General features: G+C 41.0%; 1 protein-coding gene across 7 annotated transcripts in view; it reads left to right on the top strand.

Annotated features, from left to right (window-relative positions):
• Positions 1-4,253: 4,253 nt before the first annotated feature.
• The window catches only part of ppfia4 (PTPRF interacting protein alpha 4), a 60,472-nt gene continuing 44,704 nt past the window's right edge, over positions 4,254-20,021 (top strand). For 6 of the 7 annotated variants that reach the window (XM_034218354.1, XM_034218358.1, XM_034218351.1 and 3 more), the window contains exons 1-2: positions 4,254-4,626; positions 4,815-5,115. In XM_034218354.1, the coding sequence (XP_034074245.1) occupies positions 4,858-5,115 (258 nt within the window). In that variant the 5' untranslated portion in view covers positions 4,254-4,626; positions 4,815-4,857. Of the gene's footprint in view, positions 4,627-4,814; positions 5,116-20,021 lie in introns of those variants that run through there. The other variant, XM_034218350.1, reaches the window with a different exon arrangement.

The following is a 20,021-nucleotide window of genomic DNA, read 5'->3' as shown; positions in this document are numbered from 1 at the left end:
AAAGCATTGCACACAATTTAAACCAATCAATGTTGTGTAATTAACAAGGATAATCTGGTGTTTTTTAGTCGATGAGTAGTGCAGATATCACTGTAAAATCAATGGACAGTAAGAGGAATACTTACTTCCGGGTGTACAATTCTCCGTTATCCAATGGGAATGGACGCTCACATTGCCTTTAAGGGCAGCCGACACAAACGAATGCCGTGCTTCCATGAGCGTCAAATCCCGCCGCAGATGGGAATACATTGCAATCAGTTGAAAGCTATTTGCGTCCCTTTATGAAGCTGAAGGAGCCTAGGAGCGTCACAACTGGACGCCACGGACACTGACCAAACGTCGCTCCTGGACGATTATGGAGTGAGAGTGTGTTGGTTTCAACAATAAGGAGAGGGAGAATCCTCTCCTGTCGGACTGAGAGAGATAACGTCAGCTCAGGGAGGTAAAGGACTCTGAGTGATTAGATTGTAAACTTTAGTCTAAGTTATCTCAGTGGATATCAAACGGTTTGGTCATCTATGTAAACAAATATTTCCATCTCTGTAATATTAGTTGTATATAAAATAAGTTAAGAAATCCTTCCAATGTGTACTATAGGTTAGTACAAAAATAAAAAACACAGTTTGAAAGGGGAGTGATTAGTCAAATATGCATAAATAAAAAGAAAGAATGCAGACTAGGTAAGATACAGATAGGAGAGAGGAGTTTATCAATGATTTGTTATTGGTTGTGAGCATATTCTAATGGTTTTTGGAGTATTGAAATATATACAGTTCTGTTTCATATGAGTGTTGAGAACTGTATCCATAAATCTCTTAATGTTGCCCTCAAAGTGCACCAGATTGATGCATTCAACTTCAATTTAAAGAAAAAAAATCTTCCCGGGGTGCATGCCCCCGAATCCCGGGAGCATAGAGGATGTGAGGTCATCACAAATAAAACAGGTTCACATGGATAGGATACTAGATAAGTGTGCACACTCATTATATACACTACACATTTTTCTTGGATTTGTTAACACTATAGTCCCTAATACATTTGTAGAAAGGCAGGAAATGGAATTAAATTGAGAAAATGTTTCATTGCGGAGGACCCCCTGTTTTGTGTGTCCCCCACTTCTCAAACCAAAGTTACACCCTTGCATACAGAGATGCTGTATGAGAAATCAATGCGATTTTAGAAAATTGCACAATTTAAATCTATTTTAGTATACCTCATGGTTATGATCAGTAGAAATGGCCATGACATGGGAACTTTAACATTTAAACTACGCATTCTAGTACTCTCTGAAAAGAAAAGAAACCAAACAGACCACTTTTACTTCAGGGAAACAGGCCAAACAACATTGCCGCAAGCATGTTTTTGGGTCATTTTAGAGTCAGTAGAGTAAGGAGGAATTATTTTTTGTTTACTTTTTTAAGTGCAGTGCCTGCGCCCTGCTGCTGCAAAGCGGGAGCAAAGTAGGCCTACGTTCTTACATTTTCTATTAAAAGTGTACTAACATATCCAAATTGCACATCTTGACACTAAACCAGTGTTATTGTTTATTACATTTCTTTGTGCACTCTTTTTTTCAGAACACGTATAAGTTATACTTATAGTGGTGGTGACAAAAATGGCCATTCCAAAAAGTGGTGGGGACATGTCCCCAGTGTCCCCAGCGCAAATGACGCGTATGGGTAAGTCCTATTATTTTATCAGCCAGTTACAACATGTGCAAGTTAAATTATGTTATAATTCCATTTTTTAATCATGCCAAATTCAAGCATCGTTGAAAGTTCTGCCTGTTTGATGTGAAAGTATAACTCGGAAAGGAGTTTCTTGTCGTATTCTGGCTTTACTGAAGACCAGACCAATGAGATTTCGTGAGGTTCGTTTGATATTTGTTTGCATACACTTTTCACTCAACAGCAATGTCAAAAAGGAACTGCAAGTACACGTTTCTAACAAGTTTACATTATGCACTTAATGCATACCATTAAAGCTGCCCCAACATCACTGAGCCAGGTAGACTTACAACAACCATTTGCCAGAGAAATTACACATTGGCAGATATCACTTAAATGTTTATCAGACCAAAGAGTCAAAATGCTGAAAGATCCACAGTGCTATGTTCAGTAACCTATGTTAGTCTTGTGTGATAGTGCTGCAGGCCATGGCATCCTATAAAGACTTTTACAACATTGTTGTCAAGGCCTTTAAAACCAAACTTCAGAGAGCCACACGTCCTAGAGCAACTCAAATTAAATTAATTGGTTCGAGGAAGCACTGTTGAAATTCAAAGAAGACTCAGGTTATTATCCTCTATAGCTAGAGCTGTTATCAAGACCTTTAACTGTCTGCATCTCAGGTATGTTGCTCTATTACTGTCTTATATCTTAATACTATTCATTTGAGACATACTGATTTCACCTTTAAGGAAATCAAACCAATATAGTTTGGTAAAACAGTTATTTCCTCTTATCAACATCTCTTGTTTCAATAACAAGATCTATTCTCAAGTTAGTTACCAAACCTTCAACTGCACCTATCAGCCAATAAAAAAGTGTACTGCACAAGTGTACTTGCTTTTCAACAATTTGACCCAAAACTGTAAAAAGAAAACCTCTGTCACATAAACCTTTCTCTATCCATCTCAACCCGGTATCACGGCAAGACGTGAAAATGTGACGATTTACCACGCTGGGAGATGTGAAGATGTTACGATTTTGTCCCTTCAAACGTGACAGTTACACGGTATTTCCCGTGTTAATACTGTGTTCACGCCGAGAGATGACGATAACTTCACATGGACACTGGCCAATCTAAAACCTCTTTAGTCACATATATATACATTTCCTTGACAAGAACTGAGAAAATCTTCGTATTCTCCACAAAAATGTGTGTTATAGTGAACCAAAAGTCATGATAGAGGCTTGCTTGTCAACATCCAGGTATTTCTGCACTGGTGGGCCATGTTAACAAGTTTGAAGGGACGAAATCGTAACATCTTCACGTATCCCAGCATGGTAAATCATCACATTTTCACAGTATTGCCATGTATTTTATCTATGGCACATTACACTCTGCACTCTGCAGCATCTAACCCAGACTAATGACTGAACTGTTGTCAGTCATAAGTCTGCTCATCAATTTCCCATGAAGGTTATTCATTACTTTGTCTTTGCACTAAGATTGTCATTTAATCTAAATGTTACGAACTTTTGTTTTTAACAATTCAAAACAGTAACTTTGAGCTAAGAAGAAAGGTGGGGGGAAACATTTCTTATTCCATACTGCCACAGCAGCATGCTTATAAAAAAATGTAATATGTTATTCCACAGCTACAAATCCTTTGAAGCTTTTATATTGTTCACACCTTCACACTTATACATTTTTGAACTGGCAAACAACACTGTTGTTTGAGGATTTGTTTTCTATGTGGTAGCCTACTTGTATTGTCAAACAACGTCTCAAAAAAGAAATTGTCATGACCCACACCATCTTTTTGACATTTCACTGAAAAGAAAGCTACATGTCCGTTCTGCAATTTATGTTAGTTAGTTATCATTACTGTAGCACAACATTGCAAACTGTGAAACAACAAAAAGGTGCTATGCGTCACTGGCACATGTGTATGGTTATATTTCAGGGCCTTTGTGTTGTGGAATGGATGGCAATCAAACAATTTATTGCACAGCCACAAATAGTGTAAGAGGTGTCTGTTAATATTTATAATCTTCAACTTCTTCTCAGTTCCTGCAGGGTGCGCTGCTCACTTTTAGCACACAGTCTGCCTGTGTGGCTTGGTAAAACGATGCCTCAGAACGTGCATCATGTCTCAGGAGCATGAACGCGTTTAGTGGTGCTGATGTGAAAAGTTAATTACCTGATTTTACCAGCTAAGGGTCAAGTGTGTGCTAACTGCAGAAGCATGATACTAGTGCAGCGCAGGGTTTAGAGATTATGCTGTGACATTAGTGAGTTTATTCCAGTTCTCTCTTTTATATACGCGCATGTGGTGCAAAACGCTTATAGGCTGAACCGCTGGGAGTTGGTCCCATATTTCCAGGGCTGTAGCCTGGTAGTGACAACTGCAGATGCACGTGTGTGTGTGTGTGTGTGTGTGTGTGTGTGTGTGTGTGTGTGTGTGTGTGTGTGTGTGTGTGTGTGTGTGTGTGTGTGTGTGTGTGTGTGTGTGTGTGTGTGTGTGTGTGTGTGTGTGTGTGTGTGTGTGTGTGTGTGTGTGTGTGTGTGTGTGTGTGTCTGGGCAACTGTGTGTGGGAGGGGGAGTGAGCGTCGGTTCGGTGGCTGTGTGTGGAGAGATGGAAGCAGAGAAGGCGGATGCAGATAAGACTCACTCTCACTGTCCCCAAGACTAAGGACGCAGATAAAAACGTTTTCTCTTGGATGTTTTCCCTGATTTCTTTATTTACATGACAATATGCTATGATCGTCGTGTTGCGGGCACCACCCCTTCAAACGTACCCGTCTATCTCTGAGCTGTCAATCATATCACGCCGGGATTTCTACATGTGAGTGCATGGCGCGCCGGGCAGGGCGGATCTGCTCACGGGGTGGAAACAACGCCGGTTAATATGGATGAAAGGTCAACCATCATCTCATCATTTCAATCACTCTGATTAGGTAAGGCGATGTAAAGCTTAAGGATGCACGTTTGCTGCACGAGAGATGTAATGCACTGAGAGTAAGGCGCGTTTACGGTTGCATTGGCTGACGGTTGCTACGGGGCGTTAATAGGCCCTCTTATCAGTTATTGTAAGTCTGTTTATCAGGCTTGTAACCCGCGTTTATCCCCTTCTTAATCCCGACAGTGACAGTGTCCTATAGCGTTGCCCAGACCACAGTGCTGGGAAGATGATGTGCGAGGTGATGCCGACCATCAGCGAGGGAGACTCGGCCGGTCCTCCCAGAGGCACCGGCGGCGTCCCGAACGGCTCGGACCAGGAGGCCAACTTCGAGCAGCTGATGGTCAACATGCTGGACGAGAGGGACAAGCTGCTGGAGTCCCTCAGGGAGACTCAGGAGACCCTCATCCAGTCTCAGACCAAGCTGCAGGGGGCGCTGCACGAGAGGGACGTGCTCCAGCGGCAGATCAACGCCGCGCTGCCTCAGGTGAGGAGCTCTCGGCCTCTGGAGGGGGAGGAAGGGTCGGGCTGTGGGTGAGACGAATACGACTGTGTCCAAGGGTAGCCTATACATAGTATTAACGATATATGCTGTAGGCCGTCAGGAGAGGAAAGATCAGTGGTGATCTTGAAACATCTGGTGATGCTGCTGACTGTCAGACCCCCTGAACCCCATGACCCAAAAAGCTTGTGCTGATGTCATTGCAACTGATTTGGGATAGTTACAAAATGCCCTAAAAAGAGCACCAAGGGTCTCTGTGTTGAAATCTAATTGTAAGTCTTTCATTATTTCAGTTTTGTGCTTATTTATTGCATTATAACGTTTACCAGTTCAGTTTCCAACGTAAATTTAGAGCCAGATAATGTTCTAGTAAGGCAAGGAAAAAGGCAAGGCACATTTATTTGTACTGCACATCTCATACCCAGAGGCAACTCTAATTGCTTTACAGATTACACAAGACACAATACTAACCCTAACCCTAACCCAGAGGCACAAGATATAATGATTAAAGAAAACAATAAAACAACCTTAAGCACACATAGTAAAACCTTTTTTAATTAATTAAAAGGAACTTTAGTTAAAAGCAATGTTGAATCTGATATGAACTATGTTATACTAGTCTGCATTGTTTTAAGTCTTAGCAATTTGTTCCACATTTGAGGTGCAAAGAAGCTAAAGGCAGCTTCACCATAAAATAAACTTAGATTGCACATAAAGTGGGCGGTTAATACTATGTGAGCACCTTGCCTCAGGGCTGTCTAGCAGGTTAATGTGGCGGCCATGGCGATATTGATGCTGACTGATTTGGAGCAAATTAAATTACACTACTGCTTGATAATAGTGCTGTTGGGTTGATACATGGTAACACATCAAATGCACCTCTGTGAGAGCTAGACATGAAAAGGTTGAAAATGACAATTTAATTTAAAAGGCAGACGTCAAAGCAGCTTTTTATTTAGTAAGCTTGGATTTACTCTTCTTCTGGGGAATCTCGCTAAAACTCCTGCATGGGATATCACCACAAGAATAAGTGTAAAGATGAAAAGGGTTTTACTGGCTACTTACATACGACTTCAAAAGCTCATGAGTGGCAGTGAACCGAAAGGAGGATCTAAATGTCCAGTAGAGAGGTAATGCAGTAGCTAGAAAGCTGAATAGGAGGTTGATGGAGTTTTTTACTAACTGGAATAATGATGCCGCTGACTGTAGAGGTCTGGGTCAGTTGTTGAGAGCTCTGCTGGTCAGAGAGGAGGGCAGGGCCCCGCTATCATTATCTGGATTGCAACAGCCTCACCTCTGTATGCGGTGACCTGCCTGTCAGTGGTAATGTGAGTGAAAGAAGCTGAAGATATCTTGGTCATGTGTAGCCTATGTTTGTGTGTGTTTGAGAGTAAGGGCTGCCGCAGTCACCGAGCGTGACGACAATGAAGCCTCAGCACATAAAGCTGTGTTACCCTCTGACCCTAGTCTAAATGCATTGCATGATGTCACCGAACGGTGTGTCTGAGTGTGTGTGAGAGAGCGAGGGAGAGAACCATGCTGATGATGACAGCCTCACTGCAGCCTCTTGTGAAAGAAACATGGCCGCTTGCTAGTGTACATGGCCCTGGGCTGCTTGCTTGCACACATGCCTACATGTTTGTGTGTGTCAGAGAGAGAGAGAGAGAGAGAGAGAGAGAAAGTGGGAAGAGTCTGTCATGCTTGTTCTATAATCCTGCTTGGTTCAACGTAATGTTTTATTCTACCAATAATACAAGTATTAGTTATACAGTCAGAGACATCAGGGACATTATGCAGACATTATGACTGGCGCGCACATGCATAAGCTGTCTCTCTTTCTCTCTCTCAGAATGACTACTTACACTCATCCACAAAAAACAGCAGTGGTCATATCCACAGTAGCCACAGAGCAGAGAGATGATGCAATGGACAGTGGGTGACATACTAAGAAATTAGAGAATCTTACTCTCAATTGATTTCAGTTTTGTCTGCTGAAATGATGACGAATAAGGATAGTCTGATGCATTTTTGGAAAGTGCAGAATGCATCTTGTCATGATGAGGATACATTGTGGAAAAATTAACATACTGTATCTATTATCTCAAGTTTGGGTGTGAGGAAAGAGCAATGTTGTAGCATTTGGCGATGCTTCTTTTTAATTTTTTGTATTGAGTCGGGCACAATGGGTTTGCATTTATACAGTCAATATGTATTTGTTTCCCTTTCCCCCCTCCCGGTCATAGCTAGTAAATTAAATAACTAAATAAATAGATACATGTATAGATAAAAGTAAAGTAATGTAGAAGATAATATTAAAAGAAAATTAATGGATAAGGAAATAAAGAATAGTAACAATAATACATGTACCCATATACTCACATATGTACACCCACACATACACATACATGTGTGTACATACCTACACACATGTACACATGCACATACATACACGTACATACATTTATACAAAGACAGAAAAAAAAAAAAAAAGATAAAAAGAGACATGAAAAAAAAAAAAACATACACATACATTCGTAGTTCCCCCCCTTTCTTCTTAATTTAGTGTCTTAAGTTCAGCTATGTAGGCTATCATAGAGCCCCAGACAGATTCAAATAGTTTTGAGGAGCCCCTCAGGTTATATTTAATCTTCTCCAAGTTCAGGTACATCATTAAATCTTTAAGCCAAAGAGATGCTTTAGGTGGTATCGAAGATTTCCATTCTAGGAGTATTCTTCTATGTGCTAAGATAGATGCAAAGGCTATACTGTCTTTAGTTTTCCTCCGCATTTGGCGATGCTTCTGCTGACCCCACCATGCTATATGTGTCAGTGGTAATTAGGCTGACTTGCGGCTGTGCTCCACGTGACCAGGGTTAGTGTTTTCATGCCCTGGACTACAATACAATATCACAGCTTTCTGTTTGCTCCTGCCGCCTTTCCTGTGTAGCCCTCCAGTCAGCAGTGTCTGTGTGTTTCTGGCTATGTGAGATGTATTTTTCTGTGTGTGTGTTCAGTTCTCTCTGCTCCCAAGGTGTAGGCTGATGTATGACTGTTGGCATGGCAAGGCAGCCTTTTTTGCCCAAATCCAACCACTGTTCTATTGGCGCTTGCCTATAACATTTGTCATCTTCACATACGTAAATAGCATACACATGTGTGTGTGTGTGTGTGTGTGTGTGTGTGTGTGTGTGTGTGTGTGTGTGTGTGTGTGTGTGTGTGTGTGTGTGTGTGTGTGTGTGTGTGTGTGTGTGTGTGTTTGTGTATTTTAGTTTAGTTTGGGTTATGTCTTCAGGATCCCTGACTCCATGGGACTGGTCTGACCCAGAACTGTCAGATCTATGTCTCTCCTCCACACACACACACACACACACACACACACACACACACACACACACACACACACACACACACACACACACACACACACACACACACACACACACACACACACACACACACACACCATGTATACATCACTTCAGGGGACATTACATTGACTTACATGCATTTCCTGGAGACTTATCCTAACCTTAACCATAACCAACACATGCCTAACCCTTACCCTTAACCTTATCCTAACCCTAATCCTAAACCTAACCAAGTCTTCACCCTAAAATTAATGATTCCCCTCATGGGGACCTCCAATTTGTCCCCATAAGGGAAGCCAGTCCCCACACGTGACTATGTAAACAGATTTAGGTCCCCACAAGTATAGTAATGCTAGACCACACACACACACGCACACACAAGCATGCACGCACACAAACAAACTGTGTGAGGGATTCAAAATTAAATTCTCTCCAATGTCGTCATTGTTAAAAATGCATATCCAAAATCACCCTGCATCACTGCTCTAAATGTATGTTTGCCTCAGTGGCATCGTAAAAAATGGGACGCTGTTGCCATTTTACCACACATACACACACAGACACAAATACAGAGACTAGGATTGATATGTTAATTAGTAACAGAGAATAGAGTTTCAGATTAACATGTCAGCCCATTACAGTGCAAAATGCTTCTAATACAGCCCTCAGAGATGGGTTTGCCCATAGACAAATTAGGTCTTTAATGCACACAAAGACTCAGGCACACACACACGCATGCTTATACAGTATACGCACACACATTCACACACACACACACACACACACACACACACACACACACACACACACACACACACACACACACACACACACACACACACACACACACACACATAATGCCTGTTACTTTTCTGTGTGAGAATTTTTTTTCCAACACGGTCAAGTAGAATGTGTGCGGTTAGACTGTGTGTATGTCTGCCTCTGTATGCATGGCGTGCATGCGTGTGTTTAATGCAGACAGAACACTGTGTGTCAAACAAAGCAGGTCACCGTTCCTCTTCCATTTCTGTATTTTTGTGCAATATATTTGTGTATTATTACTATTTTCTATTATTCATTTTGTATTATTATGACTCATAAAGGTACCATATTCAAATGGAAGCTCCAATGATAGAGTATAATTAATTCCTGTTGGTTGACTCTCAAGAGACAGACTGGGAAATTAACTTATTTTTAGTAAAGAGCCCCAAGGTTGTTAGCTTAGCTAAGCATAACAACTGGAAGCTAATGTAAAACTAGCTAGCATAGCACCAGGTGTGTTGGGTTTAACTTGCACACAAACACATACAAACACAACAAAACAAGTCACACAATAACACAAACATACTAACTAACCGAGGCAGGGGTAAATCAGCAACAACAATGTTCTGAGAGGTCAAATAACAGCTTTTTTTCACCTCCAAACGGGCAGTCTGAAGGCAAGGTCTGTAGTGAAAATACAGCATGCAATTAAAATGATTTCGATTTTGAAGGGTGGACTTTCTCTTACAGTAGGTTGCCAAAATCATCAACAGCAGTGCTGATTATTACTTTGATTCTGTGCAATAACTTCTGTCTGGTTCTTCAAACTGGGGCGTGCCTGAATGTCAGCCACCATAATGCACTGACTATGGCTAAGTAACAAATACAACCCCTCTTCAAAAGATCCAAACTTTCCCTTCAAAGGGAACTCCACCAATTCCGCTGTATAATAACTTGTGTTGCATTGAAGCAAGCTTTCCAAAGTCTGAGAAATTCTCCCTGCGAGATAACAGCATAGCCTCTAATCAAAGAGGTGCGTGCCTTCATAGTGTGATGATGTGAGTTTCATGTTGTGTTTGATTAGTGGATGTGTGACTAAGTCTTGTGATGTTTGGACACCTGTGTGTGAGTCAGAGAAAACACTGGCTATTTTTGCCAGCATACAGATACTGAGAGACAGAAAAACACACTACAAACACACAGCACGTCCAAAACAACTCCTGACTCCAGTTCTAAATTCTAACCCGTCCGTCAACACTGAAACAATTCTACACATGCATAACCTGCTTGTTGGTCTATTTTCTTCCTTCCGCCCCAAATCATTCTTCCTTTCTTGTTCTCTCTTTCTATATCCGTCTGATTCTTTCCCACTCTGTTTATCCAACTCATCAATAACCCAGTAGTCCATTATCTGGTCCCTCAGACAGTTCTTGTCCCTTCCTGCAGCTGACCTTAGCCCACAGCCAACACAGTCTAATGTGGGAAGGAACGTTATACACATTTCTCACAGTTTTAAGCTCTGCAAAGCACCCTGTCTCTGTGTGACAACATAACAGTCTGGCAGCAGTTAACTTGTTATTTGGTTTAAATGGAGGTTGGAGTTACACATATACCGAAATGAGACGTACTGTAGTGTGATATGTCGATGTGGTGAAGTAATCATGAATACAAAGTTTGCAACCTTATTCAATTAAACCTAGCCAATATTAAGTTAAAATATTGCACACTACTCATTGGATGACAGCGTGCAACACAAAAACCATTTATGAATCCATATGTTTTCTCTGTTTATTTGCCCAATAAAAGGATTCATGAAGTGTGCCATTTAAATGTATGTCACAGCAGTTTCAAGCAGCGTCGCTCCAGCAATCAGCTGTTCCCCCGACATACACCGAGGGGGTACGGTCTGCCGTGAAAAATATAATAGAAAAAAGCAACTACTAAGGAAAGTAAGTGGGGCAGAGCAGAATCTTACCATGCAGTGGAAACACAGCAGAACATTGGAGAACTATGAGGAATACAGTTTATTTACTATATAACGATATAACCCTAAAGAGGTGTAATCTGGGGTAAATGTACTAATGTAGGCCTAACAACAGACACAGAAACAGTTCATACACCTTAATCAACCCACAGTTTAAAAAAAAAGAAGAGATATATGGGCCAACTTTAATATCCCCATTGCTATCCCATGGTAACAGTTTTCTCATCTAATGGAGAGCAGAATATTTCATGCTATTTGAATGAGGGCCAGCAGAAGTGAGCCTTGCAGGCTTGGTACTCAGCCATCATAGTAACTGTACTGGAGGTGTGTTTTGCTTACAGGTATAGTGTGTGTTCACTGTTCACAGAGATAATGTACCACACTGCAGAGGAAGGAAGTAGAGCTCCATGCCCCCCCTGCGTTGTTGAGGTGACCTGATCTTATCCTGACACAAACACAGTCCTTCAGTATGGTACAAACAAAACTCTTCCTCACGTCTTTATCCATCCACAACAAATAATTACTCACTCACACATACACTTCCCGTGTTTTCTTAAATGTCAACATGCTGTGTCTACTTGTCGTCCTGAGTCTGTGTGTTTTTATGTGTGCTAGCTAGCATGCCCATGGTGCGTGTTGCTTATGCATGGATGCCTGAGGCAGATTTTTGCTTGATAGGAGAATATTGAGGAGGGTGGGCAAAGTCAGTTTAAAATTACCTCATCTCATTGCTCCGCTGCTGAAGTCCAAATCTTATTCTGCATGTTAGGTAAGCAAAACATACTGGAATTTGGGTTGATTTGGCAGAAAGTGGAGCATGAAGTTAGCAGCTGAATGTCACCAAGTAACCCCAGAACACAAATGGGAGAGAGTATGAGACTGAAAGAAAAGGAGAAGGACTCAACCAAGGGGGTTGTCCTGTCCATGTTCTTAGTCATTACTGCAACAAACCGCTGCTTAGCCCCAACCATCTTTCCTTTACAGGATGTTTTAGGCCAAGTGGAAATGTAAAGACAGGATATAACCAAAGCCCTCGGTTATTGCTTCAACTTATCAGTCTGATTTTTCATTGATTACCTTATTGCTTGTTGCTACATTTTCTGTTGATGTTGATCATGGAATTTTGCAACATTGCTCAAAAGAGAAAAAAACGGAGAAAGAAACACAAGCCGTTGGACAGAACAGGGCCGGATGTAAACAAGCCAAACTTTTTAATACATTTTCTCAATCACTTTATATTTAGGTAAACACAATTTTACAAGTTGGAAAACACAAATGACATGATTTATCAGAAAGTTTGGTTTCACCCTTTCATCCTCTCAGTTAGCTAACCTTGGGGTTTGTTTAAATCCAGTATGACGGTGTATCTGCTTGTGCTACACCTTTTTTTGCTATTTTGCTACATTCTCAGATTTTGGAAATGTACGTTATACTCGTCATGACTAACTAATGCATAACCCCTCGTTTTGTTAGATCACTCAAAGATCTTCTGCACCTAACTTTGAGCAGACAGATCCCATAATCGTCCAAGAGAGAAAGAGGGAAACTCAAATGACCTCAGAAAGAAGTGAGATCTAAATCCAATTAACAAGATATCTTCCTGCCAGCAGCTGACTGACATCACACCTCTCTGTTTCTTCCTTTCCCCCTCTTCGGCTCCTGCTGCATCCAGACAGCTTTACCTCACTTTTCCTCTACTCTGAAGTTCACTCATCTATGTTTTCCTGTCTTGATTCAAGCACAAGCTCCTGGCAATGGCTTGTGCACAGCTTTCGGGCCCCTGAGCACTAATGGATTATTAGTGTGCAAAGCTAGCTCCCCCACACTGCCCTGCCACACCATGGCTTCTGCGCTACATCTCTTAGAGCATCCATCCTTCGCTCCCTCCATCACTCTGCCAGTACCATCTGGCTCTCAGCACCAGGCACATTTAGCTCAGCCGGGCGCCAATTTGTCCCCCTGGCTACCCGGGAAAGAGGAGGAGAGTGAGGGGAGGAAGAGGCAGAGTAAAAGAGAGAGACACATATAGAGTTAGATTTAGCAAAAACAGACAGAAGGAGTCAGGAAAAAAAGCAGAATCAAGCATACCTGACTGTACCCAGCAGCGCACACATGCTCTGGTGATGGGGAGTATGAACAGTCAGAGAGTGTGTGTGTGTGTGTGTGTGTGTGTGTGTGTGTGTGTGTGTGTGTGTGTGTGTGTGTGTGTGTGTGTGTGTGTGTGTGTGTGTGTGTGTGTGTGTGTGTGTGTGTGTGTGTGTGTGTGTGTGTGTGTGTGTGTGTGTGTTCCCTCTCCCTGGTAATAAGAGCAGAGTGATTGGAGTTCCAGGACCACCAGAGGGGATAGCGAGAGTAATGAAGGAGGGGGGTTGGAAAGGACCGAATGAGAGAAAGGAGGAAGAGGAGTAGGAGCAAGGGGATGTGAGAAGAAGTTTTCCAGCCTGCAGATATGCCCACAGCAGCCCTGCCATGTCTAACAACTACACTATTGGAACTCTGTCAGTTCACTTTCCGTGCTGCGACTCCCCCAGAATGGAAGATAAGGCATCTGAGGAAATGATTATTGGACTTTGGGTGAGGAAGGCCCAATGTGTGTCTTAGTAGGACAGGGTCTCAAAGCTCAAGGTTATGAACATCAAGGGCATACACTCTAATGTGACCATCATATGCATATACACAGAAGGAAAAAACTATTAAACATGAAAACAGCCGGATCCTCAAAAACACTAAATCGCACACAAATTCAAACACACACACACACTAACTGGAGGGACTTAAGCAGCAGCAGCACAGGCGGCAGCATCAGAAGCTAAGTCCCCTGCTGGACCCTTAAAGGGATTTAAAGAAAATCTAAATGCTTCATCTGCTCCATGAAATACAGCTTGTCAGTGTCTCACAACATCGCACATACCACCTGCTGCTGACTGTCAATAACACCCACAAACACACTCTTAAAAGAGAGAGATTTGTGAGAGTTGTGTAAATGAATTGCAGTATTTGATAAAAGAACACACTGGTAGGACAATTATGTCAGTACTGTATTTACCTAATGGCTCGAGTGAAGCATATATGTCTCTATGCGCATAGGCATTTTATGTGCATAGAGCACAATTATACTTTTATTTATTTTTTGTTTATTTGGTTTACAGGGTAGGCCTATGGATCATACATTTGTGTTTGACATTTAACCGTTCTAGAATAATGTTGATATTATATAATATGTTATATACTGTATAGAGAGTGTGTGCCATGTTTTACTGTCCCCAGGTAGGATTTAAGTCATGAGGACCCATGTTTCGAGAAGGAGATAGAAAATGACAGATTAGGATCTGAGTCACATCACTCTTAGACACATTTTTTAAATGTTCTGGCATGAATACTGTATGTTATTTTGCTAGTAAAGCTATACGATTTATAACATACATTTTTAAAAAGGCATTCAATTATCTAAACAACAACAAAGATCAATTCTAAATAGATTTTCTAATTCTATGTATTACATTATTCCACAAAGTCTTAGTAAAGGTACAGTGAAACAACAGAAACACACTCATCAACATGAGCACAAGTCTCTCCACTCTACTTGGCGCTGTTTTGCACTTCACTGACTCCTGTGGGTGTTGTTATTTAGCTGTTAAACGCTATATGTTTACCAGTTATTTGCTAGCTTCATCTTTTGTTTGGTTATTAAGGAAGTGTACTGTGAGCTTGTCAGGGTGTTTTACTGAACATACTGTCGGGGTGAGCTGAAACAAAGATTGAAGAGGGGCCTGAGATTTTCAACCTAAAAAGTAAAGTTGTGGTCCGTTAAACTAAAACTAGCTTAAAAATTCTTAAATGCTCTGTACCTACACAGTCTCATAATAATTATCTCTGTTTAGCTTTCATCTTCATATCCAAACCACCCATTTGGAAGTGAAAACATGAGTCAATAAAACAAAGTGCTATGAACCCTATAGCAAAGCAATAGATTTAGGGCAAAATTCATATTAACTTCTGATTTCACTTTGGTCTATGTGCTGCTGGTTGAACTGGATTGTCATTCCTGTGTTCAAATACAGGTATACAGAAAGGACATTTGCATAAAGTTCTGTGTAATGATAAATAACGCTGCACAACATTTTAAAAAGGGAACCAGGCTGTAAAACATAGAATATTATCATTGCCACAAACTCAATTAGTTACTCCTGGTAAACAGACGATAGAGCTATTGATTTCTTGCATACGAAAATTGTCCAAGTGATGAATTGCCCACACAGTCAGCACTTAACGGTTTTCTAAGTATCCAACTGTGCTGATAAGACACACACAAACACACACACACACACACACACACACACACACACACACACACACACACACACACACACACACACACACACACACACACACACACACAGGACATCAGATTTGGAGGTGTCTCGCAGAGAAAGATGTATGTTGTGAATAAGATGTTAGCCAGCTCAGAGTGCTATCATGGCTAGCCAGACACCAGAATACGTTCTGTTCTGATGATAGGCTTTGATTAATTCATGTTGACATACACCGACTTCCCACTAATGAGTAGAGCCTATCTGAGGCAGTCTAAGTACATACTGGAGAAACTAATAAGTATTTTTTTGGTACATCTACAAGCTCTCAGATCTTCTTGTCTCTGTATTAAATCACGACCCGTTTATAACACTTCTCAGCCGCAGTCTGTTATTCATTTACTCCCAGCTCCATTCACTGATGTGTGGGTTGGTGCAGATACTCAAACTTTTTCACAGACACACAAGCTCTATCCCTGTGTCTTTGAGTTCTGGGACGAAGTTGCTCTGCCGCTTCTCTTTATCATCTTTGGATTGATTAGTTTTCCTGTTTACTTGTTTGCCTGCTGAGGACAAGAACCTGTTGTTTTAAATCACTTCAAGACTACCCTCGAGTTGACTCAGTGAAGCCATATTAACATTACCAACACAGCGATCTGTTCCCTCTCTTCAAAGTCCCGCTCCCCGCCCTTTCTTCCTTTCCTCAGTCTCACTTACTCTCTATCTCTTGCGCTCACTCGCTGTCTGTCTTATCAGTGCTGATGGCTTTAAGCGTGTGTGCTGAGAGGTCTATTAGTTAGCTATCGTTCCGTCAGATAATGCTTCATATCTCCCAGCCAGTTCACTGTACTTGCCGCATTGCTCTGACTACATGAGGGGCGATCACAGGCGCCAGGATATGGGACTTTACCACAAACCTTGACATTCTGTAAAACATGTTATATTTATGTTTGAATGGAATATGTGATTTCAGTCTCTTGTTGTTAGGTTTGATGAAAAAGAGCTGGAGGAGTCTCAAAATGTTGGGCAGGGTGATTAGCATATCAAGTGGAAGTTTATGTGTCTATATGTCCTATAGCAATTGCGTGTGTGCATTGAATCTAAATCAGCTCATTGAACTAGCTCCATATATAGTAGCCTGAGAACATGTTGTCATGTTTACATGATAATATGTTTATATGTGCATGTATGTGAGTAAACAGGTCTCAGTATTGCACTTTCATTGGTTCCAAGCAGACATTTTGCGTTGTAAAATCCATATAGTTCATCTAATTACAACGCTAATAGCCTGGACCGCTCCCACATCGTGTAATTGTATGAATAACTGAGCAGCAAACACTCACTGTCATCTGCCTGGCTAGCTCTGTCTGTCCATGATGAAGGTCAGTAAGCATTGTGGTGACCCATTAGAATAACGGGGGCTGTGACGTGGCCTGACCCAGCGCAATAAGAACATCATTCACACTTAGCTGCTTTCTTTTCTCTCTCTCTCTCTGTTGCCTTATGCCCTGCACCGTCTCTTCTTGCCCTCAATTCCACACTCCAATAGCCCTTTCATTTACTCATGCTAACACTCACCCACTCCTCCAAGTAAGCACTCCAAGTAGACCTAAAATATACAAAAACAGGCTCAGGTGTCAGTGACATCATTTTTATCTTAGATGTTTTCAAACTCTTCAAACTTGGTTTAAACCTCAGTCAGTGCACTCATTGTATACATACATCGACAGTAGGCCATATAAACAAAGAATATTAGTGCACTGAGAAATGCTCATGACTATTTAATTGGAAGAGGCCGCCGGTATATGCAATTGGAAATGGCCTAGATCTGGATAATTGGACACCTGTTGTCAACAGCATTATGTTTGTCTTTAGAATGATGGTAGCTCTGTCTATTTGCTATTAATATCTATAACATAGGGTATGCTTATAGCCCTTCTTTTTCTAGATGAATTTAATATTGGAGTGTATAGCACAGCTCTTTTGGCTGTTTCTGTAAGACACACAGTGCCAGGAAGCATAGCCAATCCTTACAAGTAGAGAAACGTTTAATTTGCTCACAGAGAAGCTTTACGTTTTGAGTTTATTTATTTTGTTAGTGATGTATAGTGTTCATCTACTACTAGAACAATTATGTTTGCTCAATAAGCAATGTAGTTAGTTTGGTCTATGAATATTTATTGTATGTTTGTATGCATTTGGCAAGTATAGGTCCTACAAATTCAGATAGAATAATAAGAATGTTTTGTTCATGCTTATATTTAATAACACGGGATCTGTGTGTTTTTTTAAATTTTATTTGGAAACTTGTTATTCATGTTGCTCTGTCTATTTGCTATTAATATCTATAACATAGGGTATGCTTATAGCCCTTCTTTTTCTAGATGAATTTAATATTGGAGTGTATAGCACAGCTCTTTTGGCTGTTTATGTAAGACACACAGTGCCAGGAAGCATAGCCAATCCTTACAAGTTTAAGTTGTTATTCATGTTGCCATTAGTAGACTCTGAACATGTCGAGAAAGGTCTTTTGAGATTTTTAGAAACCTCTCAGATCCTAATGTGGCTCTCAGTTTATGCTTTGTTACAGGTGCAAAGGAAAGGGCAAACACTAAAGTATATGCAGAGTATGGGTAAAGTACTCAACCAAAATTCTGCTAGGAAGTCCTGGTGGTCCTCGAATAATTTTATGCACACAGGTATTTGAATTTTCAACGTTACAAAAAGGAGTTGTTTACTAACATTGCTGCTCATCCTTTCCAGCTGATAGAGTTTAAACTGCCTAACTCCACTCAGTTAGAATTTATAATCCCACAAACATTTTCCAGTTCTATGATTCCTTTTTTGGTTCAACTAATATTTTATGAAACAGGGAAGATTGTTGTTGTTGTGCAGTTAATGTGGGTCTGATGCAATTTACTCAATGTGGTCTTTCGCCAAGTAGATAATTATTAGTCTAACAATGCCAAACAACAATGTATACATAATCTTGGCAAAATAATGAAACACTTGCCAATCACTCCTGCTTTACTAGTGAGGAAGCTGTGAGCTAGCACACCAGATATATATTGAAGAAATTATAAATATTGAATCAAAATGGAATTGGGACTACTGTTTACAATAGTAACCATTACTGGCGCAACTTCCCTTTTGCTCAAGTTTAGTGAACACTGCTAAAAGCCCCTGTGGTAAGCTGTTTTAATTTAGACACCATTAAGCAAGTATCCTCTTGCAAATATGAGAGAGGGAATGAGGCAAGACAATGTGAATGAGAGATAGACGGAGACAGAGAGGAAGTGCCTGTAGTTGAGTTACATAAAGGTCATATGAAGCTCTGCAGCTCGCATCAGACAGTGCCATCTCTCCTGCTATCCCCCTTCTTCACTTCCGCCACCATCCTCCCTTACTCCTCTCCATCCTTTGCCTCTCCAGTTTCAGTCACATCCTTTTGTCATTGCGATCTGTTCATTTTTGCCTTCTCCTATCTGATCCTCAGCTTCCTCTCTTCACGTCTTGTTCTCTCAGCTCTGGCATGTCAGCATCTTCTGTCAGCATCATCTTCTCTTCTTTTCTAATCTCTCCTCTTCTTCCTCTCTTCTTTTGGTTCTTTTTTCCACTCTCTGCCATCTTGCGTGAGCCGAGTAATGGGGGGGGGGGTACCCTGGAGGGAACACACACATACAGATCTGAGCTTTAATTGGTCCAGATTGGCTGTGGACTTATTGCTAGGGCGGTGGGTTCACTGTGGAACGTGGCACACACACACACACACACACACACACACACACACACACACACACACACACACACACACACACACACACACACACACACACACACACACACACACACACAGACTCCACTAACTTTCTTTTACAGTTTTTCTCGATTGCTAACACACTTTTTTTTTTTAATTGCTCAGTTTCGCACAACACTAAACACAATTCACAAAACCACACACCCAAAGTGCAAAACACCTAATTTCTCCTGCTAAATGAAGAACTGCACTCAAAACTATATAAACACTTACCAAATGCAAACTTTTGCACCAGATATAACACACTTCATTCATAATACTAGATTGTTTGACCACCCAACTGCTGAGCATCATCTAAAGCACTTCATCTGTTATGGGCTATGCTCTGTACAGAGAGGTTTCTGCAGAGAAAGATTGCTTGAGTTTACAGACATACAGTAAATGAAGAAATACAAATTAGTTGTTGAAAAAAAATCATATTTTATTCAAAAATAACATTGTGCAACATGCATCTCAGCACATAGCTACTATGCTTCGGATCTCTCTAAGTGTGATGGCATTGTTTGCCAAAACCCAGTTTGTAGCTGCTGCTTCCTGTGCCTCATTGAACATCCTTAGCCTTCCACCTCTTTGTTTCTCAGTCCTTCAGATAAACAACAAAGACATAGTGGTCGGTCAGTGTCTGTGTTGCATAAAAGTAAGTTTACCAC

The sequence above is a fragment of the Gymnodraco acuticeps genome, unplaced genomic scaffold, assembly GCF_902827175.1.
Source record: "Gymnodraco acuticeps unplaced genomic scaffold, fGymAcu1.1, whole genome shotgun sequence".
In the NCBI taxonomy this organism is placed as follows: domain Eukaryota; kingdom Metazoa; phylum Chordata; class Actinopteri; order Perciformes; family Bathydraconidae; genus Gymnodraco; species Gymnodraco acuticeps.
The sequence above is the reverse complement of the archived record's forward strand: the minus strand, read 5'-3'. Positions and strand labels throughout refer to the sequence as shown.